Source organism: Cygnus atratus, chromosome Z (genome assembly GCF_013377495.2).
Source record: "Cygnus atratus isolate AKBS03 ecotype Queensland, Australia chromosome Z, CAtr_DNAZoo_HiC_assembly, whole genome shotgun sequence".
In the NCBI taxonomy this organism is placed as follows: domain Eukaryota; kingdom Metazoa; phylum Chordata; class Aves; order Anseriformes; family Anatidae; genus Cygnus; species Cygnus atratus.
Window position 1 is genome coordinate 37,877,773 of NC_066396.1, and position 15,254 is coordinate 37,893,026.

Below are 15,254 nucleotides of genomic sequence, written 5' to 3' on the forward strand. Positions count from 1 at the left end.
CCAAACTATTTTTCTCTAAATATATTGATAAAACAATGGGTAAATGAGAAAAAGGCATACTTACTGTGTATTTTAGCTGAACTTTGGCTAATGGAGCTTTCAATCCAACCAGTAGTGATTCTGAGTTTTGACTGGTCCCTATTAATTCTTTTCTGCTCAAGGGAATTTGGGCAGCTTGCCTTAGATATACTGGAAAAAGCATTCAAACAAAATGAACAGATGGCCATGAAGTTGCTGACCTATGAACTGAAAAATTGGAGCAACTCAACTTGCTTAAAACTAGCAGTGTCTGTGGGCCTGCGGCCTTTTGTATCTCATACTTGCACACAGATGCTACTGACCGATATGTGGATGGGACGCCTGAAGATGCGGAAAAACTCCTGGTTTAAGGTAGCATCACTCACTTTAGCTTTTGGGGCATTTAGATGCTATTTATATGTTTTATACATGTATTTGTGTTTATGAACTAGTCTAATGCAGCTTCAGACAGATATGCTTGTGTGTAGATTGGAACATATTCATCTGGGAGAGAAAAGAAAGGCGGGGGAGGGAGGACAGTACTTGGCGTTGGTTTTACTTCTTTGCAAAAGAATCTGGGGGATGGCATTAGGAGAACACAGCTCCTGAGTTGTCTTTGTCTGTTCCCATTTCCTCAGCACCCTCCAGTCCCTCCCCACCTATTCTCGTTGCCCCACATTGCTGGTTTTCCAACAGAGCTGCTGATGGCAGGAATGCCCTCCAGACATAGGGAACAGTATCTACAGTATCTCCAGATACCACTAACTCTCTCCAAAGCCACAAAACAATCAAGAGCAGCACACCTCTTCAGAGGCTGTAAGAGTGTGACACGGAGATTCCCACCCCAGTGGCTCTGTCCCAGGCCAGTGGAATAGCTATGGGTTTGTGCTGGCATCATGCATGGCTGACTTTGGCCTCAGGTCTATGCTATCACTGCTGAATTAATTTCCTGAATCTTGTGTTTCTCTTTCAGGTCATTGTAAGTATTCTCCTGCCTCCCACTATCTTGATGCTGGAGTTTAAAAACAAGGCAGAAATGTCTCATGTGCCTCAGTCTCAAGATTTCCACCAGTTTACATGGTACCATGGGGACCAGAGCCCACCCAGCACTAAAGATGTCTTGTCTCTGGTTAGTCTGTGATGGGCAGTCATTTGTGTGTCAGGGTCTGTTGAATGAGGAGGGATTGATCAGCTGGAAACATTGGGACCAGATTATCAAGAAGTAGGGTTTTGATCCCTTGCTGGGACAGAGACTAGAGGGATCCTGGGCAAGTCACTTCATGTGTCCAGTATTGGTCATATTGAGAATATCCTTTCCAATCTCACAGGAGTACAGAGGTTATAATTAACTGTCAGTTATGCCGTTCTTTTAGGGCACAAATTTTCTGCTCTCCGTGTTCAAAAACAGGTTCTCTCTTCTTCTGAGTCTCTTGAGGCTAGTAGAGACGTCATTTAAAGCACAAGAGAAGCACTCTTTTGGTTTAATCATTTGAACTGAGTCCTGAAGCACTCTGCAGGGACCTGTTGTTGCATGAAAGTCCTCCTTAGATCTGACTGTAGAGAATCTCTAGCATAGGTGAAATCTTTCCCTATTAAGATCTGAATTCCTCCACACTTCTGCTAAGCAGAGTTGTGTGTCCTTTCTTTTCCTCATTCTTCACAAGTCATTCCTTGAACTGAAATTTTCTAGAAGTTTTCAGTTGGAGGCAGACATCAGACACAGAGAATTTTGATCCGAACTGGTAAATGTTGGTGAGGTGTTGACCAGCGCAAATATGATTGTCAAGTGAGATGTGTCAGGCAATCTTACTTGCTCTGTCTCCAGCAGATATGTTTTATGGATTGATTGGGACCTTATCTGTTAACTTGCAATTTGTGCAAAAATAAAGGAGAGTGGATTATTGTCAAGGGCTTTTGCAGCAGAATGGCAGACCTGTCATTGCCACACCTGTGTTTTCTACTTGATGCAGGAAAATGCTTGAAGCTCTTACACCCTGCAGTGCCTGAACTGACTGTTCAAAAATGCTTTCTGTGGGATTAGGTAACAGCTATGATATGTAGGAAAGGCAAATTGTAATTGCTGTAGGGACCCCCTGCAGTCTGGTAAAAAGCAACACAGCAATGTGCTTTTCTGCCCTGCCTCAGACAGGGTTGCTTCCTTTCTGAGCTAGCAATAGGCTTAACTTCTAATTTTATCTAATACAGAGTGTTGTTTAAAACAGAAAGCTGACCTACTTTTCTTAAATCCTCTGATATGAAACACGGAAGAAAAAAGTACAGAAAATTTCAAAAATCTTCAAGTGCCATATAGAACATTTTTCACACACGGTCATAAATTCCAGTCACCTGCTGCAGCTGGAAATTGCACTCTTTTATGGGACAAATTGTCTACTTCACCTCAACAGATCTGCTGTTAATATGTCAGGATGATTCTGTGTGTGTTTCTCTGTTTTAGTACTTTTCTGAGTCAAAGATGATGGAAAAAAACCAGTTTTCCCTGACAAGGAAATGTTGTGTAGTAGGGATAAATCTCCATGTCACCAAAACTGCTGTGCTGCAGGTGTCTAGTATCAGCAAGTTTTAACATTGATATTACCCAAGGCAATTAGCCAATGTTAAAACAAGAATGAATGAGATAGGTTGGTTCCTCCAGGCCTGCCAAACTACCTAGTTTCCCCTCCATCTCTTAAAGCCTTCTTTCAGCACCTTCTGTTTTTTGTTTGTTTGTTTGTTTTCAGTTGCCCACTGCTGTGGGTCTGCACCTTTTCCTAGGTTTCAGCAGCAACTCAGATATTTGTTTCTTCAGAAGGGTTCTTGTACAAGTGTCAAACTCAATGCAGAATTGTTTGCTTTTTGCTTTGTTTTTAATTTGTTGAGGATAATAAAGAAGTTACCTCTATTTTTTGTAGACTGATTTTGTAAGAGAATACTTATCTCATCCTCATCTTCTAATCAGGCATACAGTACACCAAAAGTAGAAACTGGATTCTGTATTTAAAACTCCAGTATCCTGACGTTTTCTGCACATCTGTATTCAGACTGCATGCAATGAGCTGAGATGTGGTACTCATTCATTTATTTCAGAATGCCCCACAGATATGAATAGATTTATAGCTTACACACTTAAGTCATATTGGGAGTTGTTATTTATCTGTACTTTACAGATAGAGGAGATGAGATACAGGGAGATAAGTGACTTGCTTAAAGCCTTAGAGAAATGTGTGTCAGAAACAGGAGTGGATTCAATTCTGCTGATACCCAGGCCATTGCATGTAATCATAAGACCAAACGCTAAATGGTATTTATAATTAAAAAGTGGGAATGATAATGAGATGCTTGTAACCAGATAAAATCAAGCTACAGTAATAGTATATTTTGAGTAAAGCCTAAACATCTGTGCCTTCTTCTAACATGGCACAATCTTTGCAATCATAGAGCATGGTTTCTTACTCTTAAAATGCTATTTCCTTTTTAAGAAGGATTATGATGTGGAGAAGGTGGCTCAGAAGTCTGATGAAAGCCAAGTAGATGGTGGACAAGGAAACCTGCCTGGCACTAGAAAAATCTATGAGTTCTACAATGCACCAATTGTCAAGTTCTGGTTTCACACGGTTGGTCATCACACAAGAACTTGGATTTCCAGAATTCTCCTCTGATTCTTTGAATGCCACTTGATGCAACTTTTTCTCTGTCCAACGTGGATTTCCAGTCACTTGGTGGTGGTGGGGAATGGGAAAACATTTTAATGAAAAGTTTTCAGCTGAAATCATGCAGCTGCAGTAGAAAAAAAAAAAAAAAACACAACAATGATACCCTCCCCCTCTTTTAAAAGATTATTTCCTACAGAGCATTTATTAAATCAATTTGGATTTATTCTCCCTGCATTTGTTAAATCAATTTGAGTAACTAACCTCTATGTTAGTAGAACTTAAGGTATTTGAGATCAGGCTGCCTGTTGGGTCAACTGTTACTCCTTTAACAGGTTGTAGTCAACCAATTGATATGTCATAAATCCTCCTTCTTAGGTATGTTTATGGAAAGTTTTGTTACCTTTTAAATATGTTATCCATCTGATCTTTTTGTGTTTTGGAAGGCACTGATAAATCAAATGTGATTCACTTAGTTTTGAGAATGGTTACTTGCTCCTGCGCAAGGTTAGGACAAAAGTGTAGCATTACCTTTACATTCATGTAACAGTGTGTAGATAGTTAACATTTACATAGATAGTTAGAAAGAAAGATAGGTAATAGCATGGCTCCTGTTGGGCGTTGGGGCCTAGGTGAACATGCACAGCAATAGTTCATTTTCTGCTTCAATCTTTTGAGCACCAAAACACAGTTTTCAGATGATGTTTAAGGGTATTTGCACAAAAATACTTTGGAGAGCTAGGCTTAAAAATCTTAGAGTGGCCCAGTAGTTAGAATATATGTTTATATTCAAAGTATATTTTGTTATATTCAAAGTATATTTTGTTATATTCAGAGTAATTATTTGATAATATGTTTGCAGGAATTTGTTGGAGTTTTTCATGCATCTGTATTATATACTGTGTATTTTTTAGATGGCGTACATGGCGTTTCTCATGCTCTTCACTTATACTGTGTTGGTGAAGATGGAACCAAGACCGAGTGTGCAAGAGTGGCTTGTTATTATTTATATTTTCAGCACTGCCATTGAAAAAGTTAGGGAGGTAAGCTTTTTCCATTCACACTTCTCATCTATAAAGGATGTATTATTAACCAGAAAATAAAATAAACTGGAGAATGCCAAACTGTGAGTTTTCCATTGGAGAGAATTTAGCAGAGGAAAGAATTACATAGGGCAGTTATTTATGTGATTTTTTTTTTATATAAAGACTAGTACTTGGACTTTAAAAATACATCTTGAAGTTTGTCCTTAAAACTCCATTTCTATGTAAGCCAGTGGTAACATACAGTTTGTTTTAAAGTGATTGTGCTGAATTGGGTTTTGGAGCCCTATTGTAGGCACCCATTTCTTACTTTCTTGGACCAGACCATTAGATTTCCTATAATGAATATAGAATGTGTCTTTAGGTACTACTTTGAGTGCGGGCATTGTTATCAGGTATTTTATGTAGAATAATCTAAGATTTTCCATCAAGTCTAACTGACCATCTAGAAACAAACTGAAAAAAAAAAGCCAGCAAATTTTAACACTGGATTGTTTGGGCGTGAAAAAATGATACTCTAATGAAAATTAATTGCAATTAATTGCAGTCAATTATTTCTGAGTTTCTGAACACACCTTGCACTTCAGACCTGAAGCTTGAGACGAATGCAGCTATATATTTCACAAATTATTTTATCTGATCAGACATACCTTCAACATGGAATTGGTGCAGCAGTAATCAACAGCGGTGTGAGGTGTCCTTTATATGGCTTTTGGAATGCTGTACTTTTAGAAGAATAAAACAAAGTATTCACAGTTCTGAGTGAAGGATTCTGTTACAACAGATCACTCAGAAGACTACAACATCATTATGAGAGAGGTGAGGGATTTTAAGGTGCAGCAGAAATGCTATGGATATATTGAAGTTTGGGATGAACACAGAAGTTCTGTAGCTGCATGAGGTTAAAAAAAAATAAGGATTATCTAATTGGGAAAAGAAAAAAGGATATGAAATATCAAGGACTGGAGATTGCTGTTCTGCTGTTGCACTGTATTGATGGTGGGACAGTGGAAACATCACTTCTCCTTTCTAGCATTAACATTCTTTGGAGACTTTGAAATTCATTTCTTCTTGATCTTCTTTGTCCGTGTACTAGTTCTGGGCAGCTGTCAAAGATTTTGTAGGGCAATCTGTGTTACATGTCCAGCTAATTAACTGCTGAGGGTCTTGTTATATATAATTGCAAACGTCCATTTCTCTAGATTGTATCAAGTAATGGTTAAAGCCTTAGGCGCTGATCCTACAACTAGTTCCTCATATGAGTTAGTCAAGTTGAATTGAGTAGGATCACTTGTTTACATGAATGTGTTCATATGCGTAAATTCTTGCAGGATCAGGGCATAACATTTAAAAATCTCTCCTTTGCTTGGTTCTTATCAGTGTGATCTTACATAGCACTGCATAATTGGCCTCACTCATGCCACATGCAGAGGTTTTATTTACAGCCTCCCAAAGATTCCACTTCACACATTTGCTCAGTGAAGCTTAAAATCCCTTTGGGGCACCTCACAGTTCAAGGAGTGAACGTTTCATTCTTTACCTTCCTAGTTGCCAGCACTCCTTTTTTTAGCATGCCCTTGGTGCAATACAAGGATCTTACTTTATATTTTCAGCCTGCAATAACAGGCAATAGTTGTTTCCCCATCAGCAAGGTTAGGTTGATGTTTTCCATGATTTAGGGGCTTTTGAAGGGGCTACTGCAAGTCGTGACCATTCCTCTAGAAAATATTAATTAATTTATAGTGATAGCTGTTCTGTACTGCCTGTTCTTTTCTGCTGAAGAACACTTTTCAGTGAACAGGTTCAGGCTTGGGATTTGTTTTTCTTTAGGAAGAGCAATTCTGTTTGGTGTGGCATGCTTGAGAAATAAAACATTATAGATTAAGTCTAAACCTCAATAAAGAATGAATTGCAGTATATATAGTATGTGGGCCTGAAAAAAAAAAAAAAGGAAATAAGAAACAAACTTTTTCAAATATCATAAAACTGTTCAGACAGAAAAGGTCAAAGAATGTATCTTTGATTTTAATGGAGATGCTGTGTATATTTTTTGTTTTGGTTTTGTTTTGTTTGATTTTTTCCATATTCTATTCAGGTATTTATCTCAGAACCTGGAAAATTCTGCCAAAAAGTGAAGGTGTGGATTTATGAATACTGGAATTTTACTGATTCTATAGCCATCATCCTGTTTATGATTGGCTTTGGCTTGCGCTGGTTTGAACCCACTGTTCAAACTGCAGGGCGGCTCCTTTATTGCTTGGATATAATATTTTGGTATGCCCGTCTCCTTGATCTCTTTGCTGTGAACCAGCATGCTGGCCCATATCTGACAATGATTGGGAAAATGGTAAGCATTACACTGTGGAGCAATTTTCTTGTAGTCATGACATCTACCGAGGAGCTTGTAAAGGTCAGAAGTGACATAAAAGGATGGTGATCAAAGTAGATGTTACCTAATAAATCATAGTGAATGTGTTACCTGAAAATACCATGATTTTTTCTGTTTGTGAGTTGACGATAACCAGATTTCAGTTCTATTTTATTCATTATTTAAGTTTATTCACAAAAGCCATTTTCACTTTGTTCCTTAGAGAAGGGTTGTATTTGTGTAGAGTTTCTGATCCAGCTTGATAATAGTAAGAAGAAAAATCACCGTTTCTTGCAGACGGGCTCACTACTATAGATAATTCCCCTAGCTCTTGGAAACTGTCTCATTATTATTTTACATTTTGATTCAAATAATTATATCCCATTTTTAGCAGGCAAAATTTCTCTGAGATCAAAGTTAATTTTTTTTCTCTTTTGGTATCAGAACTGCTGCTGAACTGCTGCTGAGTCTTGAGGGACATATGCAGATTCCCACTGTAATTTCCCTCAGTTATTGGAACTATCTTATTAATACTTTTATATTCTGTCTTGCATAGTAATTCTGATTCAGTGTTAGAATGAAAAAATCATTTGAACTGCTATTCTGTACTCTTAGTTTAGACGAAGATGCCACTGATGAAAAGCACCATCACAAGGTCTCTGTGTTTTTTAAATATTGGATAAGATCTTTAGAGAGATTTGAGAGGCAAGACTTCTGGCCTTTTTGTTCCAGAATTGATTTTAACCTCTGGAAAATGTTTTAATTTCCTCCAGCATATTAGATTGTTAGCCTGTTTTTGTATTGCTATTTGCAAAAGTAGTGACTGATTTTCTTCCCCAAAATGTAAGTCTCCTTTGCATATAATTAACACAGTTAATTCTTCCATGTCCAGACAGCAAACATGTTCTATATTGTGGTCATGATGGCCATTGTCCTGTTGAGTTTTGGAGTGTCACGAAAGGCAATACTTTCACCAGAAGAGCCTCCTTCTTGGACTCTCGCCCGAGATATTGTGTTTCAACCCTACTGGATGATGTTTGGTGAGGTCTATGCTGGAGAAATAGATGGTAGGTGATTTTCACAGTGCAGCTCAACAGCTTACATTTAATATGTGCTTAAACAAGTTCACTTTTGACTGTTAGAATTTTGGCCACATATTAAGTCTACCCTTACTCAAACAATTTTTATTCCAGTGTATATATAGCCTTAATTTGTAATACTGCACAAATAAAGGTGAGAATATTAGTTTCTGTGTATAAAATGAAGATTAAAACTTTCAAATTTAACTTCTGAAATGAAGTATATTACAAAGCTCAGAACAAAGCACATAGGGACTAATGATAAAGTAATTCTTGGTCAGACCCTGTCAGTGAAATGAATTTGCAATTGGGACAGTCCTAAGCTGCTGATCTCTTGGAGAAAAGACTGCAAAGTTTATTAGGAAGACAGAATAAAGGGAAAAGCAAAAAGGAAAGAAAAAATGATTTTTCACCATAGTAAGAATTACTTGACATTCTTCTTAAACAAATAAACCAGCTGAACATGAAAATAAATAGCTTAAAACAATAGGAAAAATGTTATTTCTTGCTTATGGCTTTGTCTCAGTGAGAGAGAAGATCCAGGCGCTCCAGGGGTTATTTCATTATATAGATGGAAGGCACTCTTATGCCATTAAGCAATGGGTGCAAGTAAAATAGTCTTGAAAACGGAAAAGAAGGTTTGCAAATACATACAGATACTTAAGACGTATAGTTCAGTTTAGACCTGATTCACTTAAATAATTAAGGATGCCACATCAATTATTATTGATGAAACAGTCACATGACAGATACATATCTTGGCTATATAAGTCAAAATACTTTTAATAAAAGTATGGCATTAAGTTTCACAGTTTAATTCATTTAATCACCTAGTAATGCTAAACCTTTAGAAATTTGAAACTTCTCAGATAAGACGGATTTCTCTAATGAATCTTTATGCCATGGAATATCTTCTGAATTTAGGACTGCTGTGTTACAAACGTGTTTTAAAATTTCCTCAAAGGTGCAAAATTTGATTAAAAAGCACAAACATTAAAAAGTGGTTGTTTTCTCAGTTTAAAAATATTCAAAGGGATCCCTTAGTTTCTGTGTACTATCAAAAGTATCCATATGTACATTTGCATGTTAATTAATATGATCTTACTGAAGCTATAAAGGATTAATACTTCAGTTCTGATAAAGCAGCCTTGTAGCTATATTTGTTTCACCACGGGGTCAGTGAAAGCTTTGCCACTTGCTTTAAAGATCAAAGATTTGTATTGCAGTTTACTTGAGTGTGTGCCATCCCCCAAATATATTGCAGTTGCGTTATTTTCCACTTAACAAAAAGTCATAGTGACTGTCATAAGATATGTATAGAGTGGTGTCTAGAGCTTCTGAATTGAAATGGAAACAATGAGGCAGTAGGGTCATGAAGAGTTATCTTCCTTACACAGAGGTAGACTTTTAACAACATATCTCTGTGGAAGAAACTGGGACTATTCTGTTTCTTGCTCAGGCAAATGAGGAGCATATAGAATCATAGAATCATTAAGGTTGGAAAAGACCTCCAAGGTCTTGGATCTCCTCCAAGGTCCTACCACCAATGTCACCCACTAAACCATGTCCCTAAGCACCAGGTCCAACCTTTCTTAAACACCCCCAGGGAAGGTGACTCCACCACTTCCCTGGGCAACCTGTTCCACATGCCCTTGCTGTGCTCTGTTATATTCCCTTGCTAACGGTGCTCTGTATGTCTTTCCCTTTTAGTTTGCGAAACCAATCAAGACTGTCCTCCTGGGTCCTTCCTCACACCATTCCTCCAAGCTGTCTACCTCTTTGTGCAATACATCATCATGGTCAACTTACTTATTGCTTTCTTTAAGTAGGTACCGTGCCGTATTGCTGCAAAAGCAAAGACAACTGATAGATGTTCTGCCAACACTTCTGTGTTGACTGTTTTGAAGTTTGAACAGAACCTGGCTCTGTGGCAGTAGACAACTCCACTTGGCAAACGAGCAACATTAATTCAGCTCTGACATAATTTGTACTTTGTTCCTAAAAATTGTATTTGTTGTGCTGACAGCCTATATAATACTCATCACAGGGTAGCACAAGTTTTAAATTGGCAGATAAGTGGAGAATTTAAGGGAAGGAGGGTAATGCCATTGTAGGAGCATACTCTTTAAGTAACTGTTTAAGAATTCCTATTGTTTGGTGCAATTTGATATGTTCTGGAACTGAAATCTAACTGTTGTGTATTGAACTATCTGCTTTTTAATGTCTGCTGCCAGAGTAGGAAGCTTTCATCAATGTTGTTATAGTAATTTTAACCTTTTGGGTTGAGGGAAGCCCTTGAAGTAAATCAATTTCTGTGTAAATATTAATAAAGAACAGTGTAACCCAAATAGTTAATTTTTTTTTTCTTAGAGTTGTAGTATTTCTGGGGAAGAAAAAGTCAGCTGTAGGTTAAAAAAATTTCAAATCAAGAAATGTAGTGATTAATATTCAAGAAAACTGAATGATCAAAACTCATTCTATTCCCACTTCCAATTAGAAATCCCTTTCCTGAAATTGTGGCAAGGCATTAATTTTTTTTTTTAATGCACAGCTGTGAAATTGTAATTTGAATTATTTCTAGATTTAAACCTTCAGCACTGATGATATGTTAAACCTTCTGCTTAGTGATTTGATTGTTCCAGAAGTGGGACCAAAAAAGGGTATAAGCAATATTTTTAATTATGCTCCCAGAAGCAATGCTGATGTTTTTTTGATTATATGTTGGGTGTGTAGTATGACAATGCAACTGAAATTAAAGTGCCAGAAACCACAAAGTTGCTTTCCTGTATTTGGGTCTATGACAGTACAGGAAATACTCTATGCAACACCAGCATCACGTTTAGTAATATCAGTGCTCCAAAGAGTACCCCACAGAAGAATTGCTCATGTAGCTGCCTTTTGCATCATGTATTTTGTTGTAGGGGGAGAGCACTGAAAGGCAGCAGAAGGGTTGTTAACACTCTTCCCTTAGCCTGACTCACACGTTTAATCCAGTCCAAAGAGGCAGACAATGTTGAATTCCCAGATAGGCTATGTATTAAAGTTTAAATAATCTGGTTGAGATTTCAAAGCCACTTTAGGGATATTTTTTGCCCAGTTCCCATTAAAGTGAATGGGAATTGGATATCCCAATCTGTTAGGCAGCTTTGAAGATCTCGTTCTCTGTGCACTAGCTGCGGGCACATGCTGCTGCTTTGTTAAATGAAAGTTGCTAAGCTGATTTACTTCACTGGAGGGATGAGACTTTTCTTCAGTGTCAAATTAGATCTGTAGACAAGCATCTTTTGCTGTATTGAGAAGATTCCTCACAGGAGTGTTTTACCTTCCTTTCCCGTTTATCTCTCTTCTCAGTAATGTTTACTATGATTTGAAATCCATATCAAACAAGCTCTGGAAGTATAACCGGTACCGCTACATTATGACCTATCATGACAAGCCATGGCTGCCTCCACCTTTTATTCTCCTGAGCCATATTGGACTTCTGATAAATCGCATCTTCCACCACCGGCCCACAAATGAGTCTGATCAAGAGGAAGGCGATGTTGGACTGAGTAAGCAGAGCTAAACTGGGGACCAACAGAAATAGATTATGAGGAATGTTTTGCCAGCCTCCCATCACTTTGTAGCTCAGTTTCTCCAAAAAAAGAGATTTTCTGGCCTGGAGGCTGTTTTTATTTGCAAACCAGAACTTAATGTGCCTGTCTGAGAAGTCTTGTAGAAAAAAAAGTGACTAGGGGAATGTTTTGCTTTTCATTTAGCTTTTGTTTTGCTACATATTGTGCATCAATCAAAATGTAATATAGATAGTAGTAACAGTTAAGAACTTAGGCAGGCTCTGGCTCTGAGGTTTTAACTTACATCATACTCAGTCATAGCTATTTTCAATGTAGCTAGCCTATGACGTGCAAGAAGGTGTTGCAAACCTATCCTGCTGGAGTGACATAGATAAGTCACAACTTGGAGCTGAAATTAAGTAGTATTAACTTTTCTGTATGGTAGAAAAACCTTATTTTGACGGAAAATAAACAACACTGAAGGCATACATTTTTGTACATTTATCCCAAAAAGACCATCAATTTCTTTTTAATAGCCCAGAGTTACAAATACTTTTGATGAGTCTGTGTTTATTCTTCTGGTACTATTCAATGACTTGTTCCCCCTGTATCCTCCATATACCATTAAGTTTTCATAATTTTTTTTTCTGGAGCTTAGGTAGTTGGGATCTGTGGCTCCTAAGATAAACGGCAGTTTAAGTAAAGAGGCACTGAATGGAGATCAGTCTCCTGCTTTCAGTTTCCTTTGTAATGAGTGTCACGTGTATTAAGTAAGCTAGTTCAGGGTATTTTGAGATGAGGTGTTAGCAGCCCATTAAAGATGCTTCAGCAAATGACTCTTATGTCCCTGACTTGTTATATAATTCAGTGCATGAGTGCAGAGTCCCTTCTTGACTTCTGCAGCATTGTCTGGGGAAGTGAAACCTGCCATTTGAGAACCCATTTTTGCATCAAGTAACAAGACCTGTTTGTAGATGTAAAGGAGCTGTGAGGGGAAAATCCTCCTAGACTATATGAGTCTCTGGGAGAACAAGAAAACTCCAGCTTGCTAGGTTTTTGGTCATGAACAAAATAACCACTTTATGTTAGGCTTCAGATTGGTTGTTAGTCAATGTGTCAACATTACTTTATAGCAGTGAATACCAACATGAATGCCCAGAGCAAGTCCCTGTACAGTAGTACTTCACAGTACTATTGCTGCCTCCCGTGTTGGGGAACAGGTGTCTGTGGAAGCTGAGGAAGTAGCTGCAGAACCTGAGGACAGAGGAGATCTGGTGTTGGAAGATATATGGAGAGAGCACAGGAGCTTCAACTTCCTCACTGCACACTAGTTCCTTTGTGCATTGGCTCATCACTGCCCCTTAATCCCACCTCCTTCATCCTTCCTGACCTGGACTCCTCTGTCCTGAGGTCATTCCTAACACCTCCTCATGGCAATGCCAGCTCTGTGTCCCACTGCCTCCAGCTCATGCTGTTCTGTCAGGAACAGCCATAGCCAATGAGAGGAGGGGACTACAGGGTGTCAGGATGGGGAATGAATACTCAACAGTGGGTCTTGATGGATGGTGGGGCAATGCAGGGGAATGAGGTTGTGGAGAGGCTGGGGGCTGTAATCTTATCTAAAATGGGGAACATTACTGTATAGTATTACACGGCCTTATCCTTTTTGAAGCAGTGTACATTCTTGATACCTAATAACTGAACTGAGCAGACCCTTCTTGGGTTATGGTTCATTTAGGATTTTCTCTGCTGAACACGAATCCCTGAAGGTATCTGCCATGCTCACAAGTGGTTACAGAGTTCAAAAGTGCGCTCAACTAATCAATGCTGAGCAGCTTTACTGCAGTTCCTAGGCTCAGCTCCTCCTTCATGGCTGGATATATCAGCGTGCTTTTGAAGTACCACTGCTCTTTTTATATGCATGCATAGTATAAGCGACTGACACAGAGGGTTTCTTGCAAGGTATGTTAGATACCAGGAAAGCTGTAAGACTGCTTAGCACATCCAAAAGTCCTTGGATAGAAGAGGGCTCATACCTTGCCTGCATTTTTCTCAGTGCAGAAAAATGCACTTTTTTCTTTTTTCTTTTTCCATTTAAATACCTTTGTGTTCCTTTTCAATATGCCTATGCATTGCTTCACAAGTTTAAAGAAATTTTTGTGATTAAACAATTGCTTTTAGCAATGAGGATCCAGTGCCACCCTGTGGAAAATCAATGAAAATGCCAAGGCAGAGAGTGAAATCTGAAATGAGCTCACAAGCAGGGCAGAAAGGATTTGGCATGTTTGGTCTTTGTACATAAGCCCAAATTTCACGGAGTTGGGTCTGTTTCATTCTTGTCAAGGGAGGAAAAGAAAACCTGTTCTGTCATTTTTCTTTTTTCATGGACACATACTCAATTGTATTTGTCTTCACACTTCATACCAACTCCTATTTCTTTGTTCAGAGCTGTACTTAAGTGATGAGGAGTTGAAGAAACTACATGACTTTGAGGAACAGTGTGTGGAAAAATATTTTCATGAGAAGAATGAAAGCTTGAGTTCCAGTGACAGTGAAAGGATCCGTGTGACAACAGAAAGGTGTGTTTTGCTGCAAATTTGTGCTCTTTGTATACATTTGTTACAGTAAAAAAAAAAAAGAAAAAAAAAAAAGACTTTTAATGCTTTTTGTCAAGTTATGGCCATTGTGAATTTGAGAGGCAGTAGCATATGTAGACCATACTAATTTGATGGAAAAGTAACATGTCTATTTGACCTGAATGGTAGGCCTGTCTGGGAAGCCTTGCTGGCAGAATTGCATCCTTGGACACGTGCAGTTTGGTTAATGGGGTTGTTAGTGGTTTCACACTGATGGCTGCTTAAACTCCACCACACAGCTCTCTCACTTCTGCTCTTTAAATGAACAGGGGGAGAAAATAGAGTGAAAAGGGGCTCAAAGGTTGAGATAAGGACAGGGAGATCTCTTACCCATTACTGGCATGGGCTAAACAGACTCAGCATAGGAAAATTAATATAATTTTTTGCCTATCACTAGCAGAATAGCATAGTGAGAAACTAAAAGTAAACTAAAAACACCTCCCCCCCAACCACTCTCTTCTACCTCCTTCCCCCGAACAGCGCAGGGGAACGGGGGCTGCGGTCAGTCCCTAACACTTCAACTGCGCCGCTGTCTCACGGTCCCTCTCTGTCCCTGCTCCCCATGGGGTCCCTCCCACGGGATGCCGTCCTTCCCGAACTGAGCCTGTGGGGGCTGCCCACAGGCAGCAGCTCTTCAAGAACTGCTCCCACATGGCTCCGTACCAGGGGGTCCATCCCTCCCCCAGGAGCAAACTGCTCCAGCACGGGTCCCCCACGGGTGGGCGGCAGCTCCCCCCAGACCCTGCTCCTGCGTGGGCTCCTCTCCATGGGCTGCAGCTCCGGCCTGGGGCCTGCTCCTGCGGGGGCTCTCCATGGCCCGCAGCCTCCTCCAGGCCACATCCACCTGCTCCACCGGTGGCTCCTCCACGGGCTGCAGCATGGAGATCTGCTCCGTGTGGGACCCACGGG

The 15,254-nt window shown here is 39.2% G+C and overlaps 1 protein-coding gene across 1 annotated transcript in view; it reads left to right on the forward strand.

The window, feature by feature from the left end:
- The window catches only part of TRPM6 (transient receptor potential cation channel subfamily M member 6), a 71,469-nt gene that overhangs the window by 23,745 nt on the left and 32,470 nt on the right, over positions 1–15,254 (forward strand). The window contains exons 16-24 of the mRNA XM_035558518.1: positions 162–390; positions 992–1,147; positions 3,495–3,629; positions 4,580–4,708; positions 6,804–7,055; positions 7,969–8,143; positions 9,866–9,980; positions 11,507–11,706; positions 14,156–14,288. Of these exons, the coding sequence (XP_035414411.1) occupies positions 162–390; positions 992–1,147; positions 3,495–3,629; positions 4,580–4,708; positions 6,804–7,055; positions 7,969–8,143; positions 9,866–9,980; positions 11,507–11,706; positions 14,156–14,288 (1,524 nt within the window). The remainder of the gene's footprint in view (positions 1–161; positions 391–991; positions 1,148–3,494; positions 3,630–4,579; positions 4,709–6,803; positions 7,056–7,968; positions 8,144–9,865; positions 9,981–11,506; positions 11,707–14,155; positions 14,289–15,254) is intronic.